The 8607-nt window shown below is 30.8% G+C and overlaps 1 protein-coding gene across 4 annotated transcripts in view; it reads left to right on the forward strand.

Moving 5' to 3' along the window:
* Window positions 1-8607, forward strand: part of LOC145286250 (nucleoside hydrolase-like) — a 66830-nt gene that overhangs the window by 55649 nt on the left and 2574 nt on the right. For all 4 annotated transcript variants that reach the window (XM_080135072.1, XM_080135070.1, XM_080135071.1 and 1 more), the window contains exon 6: window positions 8064-8607. This exon is cut by the window's right edge and continues 2574 nt beyond it. In XM_080135072.1, coding sequence (XP_079991198.1) covers window positions 8064-8396 — 333 coding nt within the window. In that variant the 3' untranslated portion in view covers window positions 8397-8607. The remainder of the gene's footprint in view (window positions 1-8063) is intronic.

Here is an 8607-nt window from a genome sequence, read left to right on the forward strand (position 1 = left end):
TGCACAAGTGGGGCTATGTACAGGACACTCTGTGTCCCTGTGGTGCTGACTTGCACGTATCTTCACAGACTGTCCTCTAAGCGAGGCATGCTGTGACATGGAATGTCTCAGCCACTGCCTAATGATGGATCTCAAGATGAAATGAAACGCTATAATGATGATCCTACTTGGAATAATGATTCTAGACATAAGGTTTAGTATCATTACATTTTGATTTTAATTTTCTTGAGGGGACATAAATGTGGTGCAAAACACTTCTGTTTGTGGAAATAAAGTTACCCGTCCTGGGACGGGTATATTTCTAATTAATGATATATTAGAAAGCAACGAATGAAGCGAAGCAAAAAACATAACTACATAAATTATGTTATGTACGTGGTTCTCATTTTGATTATTTCTCTCGTTTCTCCATTCAAAAGCAGAGACTGTTGAGTCACGGCACCAGTTGACAGTGTCTCTCTTTTCTCTTTTATTTTGTGTTTTTTTTTCCTGATGAATACAGATTAGTGTGGAGTGTACGTGTTAGTAGAAAGAAAATATAACAAATCAACTGCTAAAGGGTTTCACTAATATTCATAACCAAGAATCATTTTTATTTTTAATCTTGGATTTTGTTATCTTCTATTTCCGTTTATATCATTAGAAATTTTGTTTTACAACCAATACAGACATAGAAACTCAAAATCAAAGAAGAACAAATGCCAGAGTCGTGAACATCTTTAAATCAATTTATACCTAATTGAACACCAAACCAAACCAAACCAAACCTTTTAAAATGTTCAATGTTTTGTTCACATTTTTTTTTTTGGTTGATGACTTTGGACAAAAACTCACCAGAAAATATCCACCAAACAAATAAAAACAATTAGATAAAAATCTAACAGCATAAAATAAATGAATTAAAAAAGAATATTTTTAATATTTCATTATTAATTTAATTATCTATACGATTTGTCAGTATTTCTTTGACAAATATAATATTTAAAGAATTTTTTTGATCCCCCGACAAAAGGAGGGTGGACTTGTAAATTCACTCTTGTCAGTTTGTCCGTTCGTCCGTCTGCACTTTTCTCAATAACTATGCCTTGAAATTTTTTGAAATTTTGCACAAACATTAAACATGATATTAGTAAAGATGTAACTGAATTGATTTTCCAGGAAAACTCTGGTTGCTCTCCTAGGGGTACCTTTCGGGTTAAAATGGCTAAAATTGACACTTTTGTGCTTATCAAAAAAAATTGATGCCTTGGATTTGTATAAAACTTTCTGAAAAGTTGTAACTAACTGATTTCTATATAATTTCGTTTGTCTATACTTTGCGATAACGTTTGGGTGTGCCCCAGGGACTCTTTTAGGGCTAATAAAAACACTCCATTTTTGGGACTATTTTACCATATTTGTCCAAAATTTTCTGTGTATATCTATTTAGCAGTTTTGCATGGTGCTGAAATCAAATTTAAATATGTTAAGGCCTTGGGGACTTTTCGAGATAAATGGAGGGGGGGAATGATTGACTTAGTCATTTTTTTTTTTTGCATGGTGCAAAACACAAATTTACATGTGGTAAGACCTAAAACTGCACCGTTTATTCATTTTCACCAGGATTTGACGTCCCCTGGGGATTTTGGGACTAAATGATGGGGTGGGGTGGGGGGAGGCAAATGCTGAATTTAGTCATTCTTTTTATGCCTCGTTCCCTATGCACTCACGGGGACCATGCATGCTACACTTGTTTTCTTTTTTTTAAAATAAACTCTTTTCTTTTAAAGATTAACTAGTGAATTGATGCAAAATTTCATTTTTTATACAAGTAAAATAAATTTACATTGTACTTAGATGCTATTATTATCCATACATTATAGTTTAAATTTATGAAAGATAAATATTTATAACTAGCAGGACCCGTGTACCAGCGTTGCCCAGTGTAAGTATTGCACAAAGCCAGAACTTATTCAATAAAGTCCCACTCCTGAAAACAGATTTAAAAATGATAAATATTTATAATTTCATCATTAGTACCAGCAAAAGAAAATAAATTTAAAAAATTGAAATAATTGTTTTAGAATTGGAAATTAGACCTTAATTTTTCCAGATTTTAATTAATCGTCCCAGCGCTATTTTATTAATATATTAAAATTAATATGTTAAAACCACAATAAATCTTTTCATGGTAAACAACTGATGATCCCTATAATAATCTTAGAACTAGAGTAAATTCTTAGAAGCAAACTAATGTAGTGATTGAAAGTAATTAATTGATATATATATATATATATATATATATATATATATATATATATATATATATATATATATATAAAATATATATCTATAATACGAAGCTGAACGTCTGTGTGTGTGTCTGGTCACGAATAGGCTCCTATATGATTGACTATTATAGAAAACTGATCACATATAATGATAGAAGATGTATCGAGACACAGAACTTGGTATGTTTGATCTGGCATAATGATGATTCATTAAAATTGTGGGGTCTGCATACGTGCCTGGTCCACAAAGTATGGAAATAAAAAATTTAAAAATAATAAAAAACGTTTACAAGTGTTTTTGATATAGATGTACATAAGAATACTTTGATAAGTATGTTTTAACTTAAATAGGGATGGTATAATAAAATTGTGGGGTCTGCGTTTGCGCCTAGCCTCCGTATAATGGAAATAGGCACACACTTTAATAAAGACTTTTCATATCTATCTGCGTAAGTATACTTTGATAATTATGTTTCAGTTTGAAGAAATATGGTATAGTAAAATTATGGGATGTTCGTTCGCGCCTGACCTCCATACAATGGAAATATGTCACAAAGTTTTACAAGGTTTTTTTAATATAGATCCACAGAATATTGTGATAAGTGTTTCAGTGTGAACAGGTATGGTATAATAAATTATGGGGTTTATCTATTTTATTTTTACTTTCATCATATTTTGCTTCGGTTTTGATACCCCCAAATTCGAAGCTATCTCTTTACAACCCTTCCTTTTCATAACCTATCCTACTGTCATAAATCAGAGCCCATTTTCTGTAGGGTGTTTTTGAACCCAGTCAACGACGGGTAATTTTGCTAATATATATATATATATATATATATATATATATATATATATATATATATATATATATATATATATATATATATATATATATTAAGGCAATCATGAAGAGAAGACGTATTCCTTCGGAATTCATTTTATATTATTCTTACCTACCGACGCTGTAAACAACACATATAGATCCGCTATAACGGAACACTTTATTAAATACCGGGATTGTGCAACGAACTTCAGCATCGACTCTTTCTCCATATTGATTGCCTTAATAAAGTTTTTTTTTTTTTAATATAAAATGAATTCCGAAGGAATACGTCTTCCCTTCATGATTGCCTTAATAAAGTTTTATACCCCGAAGAAAATCATGAAATATATATATATATATATATATATATATATATATATATATATATATATATATATATATATATATATATATATATATATACTGTACTGTATATATATATATATATATATATATATATACTGTACTGTATATATATATATACACTGTACTGTATATATATATATACTGTACTGTATATATATATATATATATATATATATATAGTCGTGAAAGTTATTAACCTTTTGTATTCATTAATAATTATTTTTATAACTACAGACAACCTTATATATTTATAAATAATTATTTTTATAACTACAGACAACTTTATATATTTATAAATAATTATTTTTATAACTACAGACAACCTTATATATTTATAAATAATTATTTTTATAACTACAGACAACCTTATATATTTATAAATAATGATTTTTATAACTACAGACAACCTTATATATTTATAAATAATTATTTTTATAACTACAGACAACCTTATATATTTATAAATATCATTTTTTAACTATAGGCAACCTTATATAATTATAAATAATTATTTTTATAACTACAGGCAACCTTATATATTTATAAATAATGATTTTTATAACTACAGACAACCTTATATATTTATAAATAATTATTTTTATAACTACAGACAACCTTATATATTTATAAATAATTATTTTTATAACTACAGACAACCTTATATATTTATAAATAATGATTTTTATAACTACAGACAACTTTATATATTTATAAATAATTATTTTTATAACTACAGACAACCTTATATATTTATAAATATCATTTTTTAACTATAGGCAACCTTATATAATTATAAATAATTATTTTATAACTACAGGCAACCTTATATATTTATAAATAATGATTTTTATAACTACAGACAGCCTTATATATTTATAAATAATTATTTTTATAACTACAGACAACCTTATATATTTATAAATAATTATTTTTATAACTACAGGCAACCTTACATATTTATAAATATCATTTTTTAACTGTAGGCAACCTTATATAATTATAAATAATTATTTTTATAACTACAGACAGCCTTATATAATTATAAATATTGATTTTTATAACTACAGACAACCTTATATAATTATAAATAATTATTTTATAACTACAGACAACCTTATATATTTATAAATTATTATTTTTATAACTACAGACACTAATATTTCATGCTTTTGAAATCATCAGTGTAGAAAGTTGCAATTCAGGAGACACTTATGACTCTATTTTCTAGGACGTTATCTCTAGGTCACCATCAAGCACCACGAGAATTAAGGGAAATTTAACAACTATAAATGCTAAATACGAGCATATCACAACAATCGGAAATTGTAAACATTGAACAAGGCCGAGCCGGCTTCCTTTTTATTTCCCAGACAGTGCACAACTTGAATACTTCTTAAAGGGGCTAATAATTATAAATAATTATTTTTGTGCCTACAAACACTAATGTTTCATGCTTTTGCAACCATCAGGGCAAGAGGTGACAATTTCTACAGGTCAAGAGAGTCGAACCCAACTACAAAGTCACTTTTGGCTTCATTGTCTTTCTCTCTCTCTCTCTCTCTCTCTCTCTCTATATATATATATATATATATATATATATATATATATATATATATATATATATATATATATAGTAATTTATAAAATATATATGGCGATTAAGCTACACTGAATATTCTGCGTTTCATCCAACTATAGGATTCGTCAGGCTTATGCCTGACGAATCCTATAGTTGAATGAAACGCAGAATATTCAGTGTAGCTTAATCGCCATATATATTTTATAAATTACTATATATATAAAATATATATGGCGATTAAGCTACACTGAATATTCGGCGTTTCATCCAACTATAGGATTCATCAGGCTTAAATTACTAACTAGCTCTACCTACGTATTGAGCACTTTTGAAGTAAATACTTAAAGTTTACGCATAAATCTATACTTTCGTATATTAAATTTATGTGAATAAATGAAGTAGTTATATATATATATATATATATATATATATATATATATATATATATATATATATATATATATATATATACAGCAGGCCGCCCAGAGTTGCCCAGTCATAAAATATACATAAACATTATATTATATAAGTTTTTGGGGGGATTGAGGGGGTCAATAATCATATCACATTCTATCTTACAATATTTCTAAGGTTACTTCAAACTAATTAATCAACTGCATACTGCATTCCCTTTATGTGCCTAATCCTACTTAAGATGTGTTAAATGATTTAAAATTAATTTTATATTAAAAATGACATGCAAGATGGAGTGGGACAAATTACAAACAGACAAAAAAAAAGAACCAAATCAAATGAGATGAGAGGCAAGTTAGTAAAGCCCCCTCAACCCATTCTAATTGTAGCCTGCTTATTACTTTCAGGATTGTTTTAAAAACCTGAAAACAAGCAGATTAATCTCTAAGTGGGAGTGGGAAGTAGTGGGAGCTAAAAGAAAAATAGGAATGGAGAATGCACAATAATTGTGATTTCCAAAATAAAGTTTTTTGTTTTTTTTTTAAATACAGTACTTGCATATTGCCCAGTGTTCGTACTGAAGTGCTGTAAATGTTCTGACATCATTACTCAACTAGATTTGGGTGTAGTGGTGTTAGGCAAAGCCTAAAATAAGAATACTGAGTTTTTTTGCTTTCACTGAAGGTGAAAGAAATCGGCCATGACAGTTTGAGAGATAAACGAGTTACTTGCATTAGACTTTAATCATAAATGAAATCAACAGCAGGTGCTTCAGGAGGACAACGATGAGGAACTCTCCAAAACAGAAATGGTTGAGGCCACTGATATTTATTTTCGCTTCTCATCTTTTTTAACTGATTTTTTACTGAGTGACTTTCTATTGCTGTAGTATTTCATTTGGCTTGGATCAACATCTCTGTTGATAGCATGGTGTGGTATCTGGATACTACAGAGGTTGTACAAGTAATGCAACTCCTCTAGGATGGCACATCAACATGTGCCATTGCAACCAGGTTTGCTGTGTCTCCTATCACAGTCTCAAGAGCATGGAAGAGATTCTAGGAGACAGTTGTTACTCTAGGAGAGCTTGACAGGGCTGTAGAAACCTGCAGCAGGATTGGTATCTACATCTTTGTGCAAGGAGAAATAGGATGAGCTCTGCTAGAGTCCTACAAAATGACCTCCAGCAGGACACTGCTGTTAATGTTTCTGAATAAACAACCAGAAACAAGCCCCATGAGAGTTGGCTGAGAGCCCTGCATACTGTATGGTGCTGTCCAGCATCGCAGAGCTTTATTGGCATTTACCATAGACCAGCAGAATTGGCAACTATGCAACTGACGCCCTGTGCTCTTTATTGATGAGAGCAGGTTCAATGTGAGTGCATGCGACAGACATGAAATGGTTTGGAGATGCTGTAGAGGACGTTATGTTGTCTGCAACATCATTTAGCATGACCGGTTTGGTGATGAGTCAGTGATAATCTGAGGAGGCATATCCTTGAATGGAGGCACAGACTTCTACAGGTTAGATAATGCCACACTGACCGCTATTAGTTATAGGGATGGACTTCTTGGATCAATTGTTAGAACATACATTGGTGCAGTGGGACCTGAGTCCAATCTGGTCAACAATAATGCTCGACCTCATGTATCTAGTGTATATAGGCAGTTCCTGGAGGATGAAGAAATTGATACCATTTACTGGATCCAACGTTCACCTGACTTAAACACAATAGAACATCTCTGGATTATGTTTAGGCTCATCCCCTACCACCAGGTTGCCCCTCAAACTGTTCAGGAGCTCAATGATGCCCTGATTCAAGAGGAGAGCCCATAGGACATTATCCGTCATCCATTGTCTCATTAGGAGAATGTCCTGACGTTGTCAGGCAGCACATGGGGAATCACACAAACTACTGGGAATCATTTTGAGTTTCTACAAAGTACATTTTGGTAAAATGGACCAGTCTGCTGCATCATTTTATTTTTCACTTTTAATTTTTGGGTATCTTTAGTTTTTCCTCCTCTATAGAGTAATCATTTTCATTTTTATCAAATTATTATGATCATTTTGCCTTGGAAATAACTAACCACTCCATATCCTTTCATCTGGATTTTTAATCTTTTATTTTTTATTCAGTTTTTAAAAACGTTTCATTTCTTTTCCCCATTTCATGAACTTTTTGCACTAAAACCTTTTTTTGCATATACGACTAGTTTTCATATAATGCAATTTCAATACATGCCAATACCAGCAAATTCATAGCTTCGCCATAATATTCATTTGATAATAACTTTCCTCTGATGAGAAGAGCACATATCTTTGAAACTCCATGAAGTAAGGAAATCTTAATATTTCTTATTTAAGCATCCTGTTGAACAATAAGTTCTTATAAAGTATAATTTACAGTCTTAAACTGTGTTCTTCTCTCTCACCCCTCTCTCTCTGTCTAATTCCAGGTTAATATTTTCCAGGGGTGAAGCAATCAATGAAATTTTAATGAGGTTCATGCAAGAATTCTCAGTACCTAAATAGGGCAAGATAGACATTTTATTTGTTTTATATATGCATTAATATGTCGTTAAATCTAATTTCTTGATTATTTCAGGAAGTTTATTACAACCTTCGTGCAATGCCCACCACTAATTCCAAACTGATGAAGAACCTTGAATTGAAGCTGCTTGATCGCTGGAAAAAATCAAAGGTCCGCTACACTATCTGCGACGAATTGGCCATGGCTGCTGTGCTCTGTCAACAATGCATGGTAGAATGGCAAGACGTTTCGGCTGAAGTGGAATGCCATGGTCAGTTGACCCGTGGTCAAGTGGTCGTTGATTGGCGAAACAGAAAGAACAAAAGACAAAATATTCGTCTAGTTACAAAGATGGACATGGAACTCGTGCAAAAACTCTTAATGCGCGTTTATTCTGAATCTGGTTAATAATAATAATAATAATAATAATAATAATAATAATAATAAGTTAGCACTAGGAACAATCGTGAAAAGAATAGGAGAGATTAGAATCAGAAGGATGGCTTAGAAAATAGAATTGATAACAACAATGAAAATGGCTAAAATATTAAGAATATTAAAACCCTTGAATACAGAGACTAATACACATGAGCTACAAATGCTGACCGGACAAATAGAA

The sequence above is a fragment of the Euprymna scolopes genome, chromosome 10 (assembly GCF_053919585.1).
Source record: "Euprymna scolopes isolate OS-2025 chromosome 10, ASM5391958v1, whole genome shotgun sequence".
Classification (NCBI taxonomy): Eukaryota; Metazoa; Mollusca; class Cephalopoda; order Sepiida; family Sepiolidae; genus Euprymna; species Euprymna scolopes.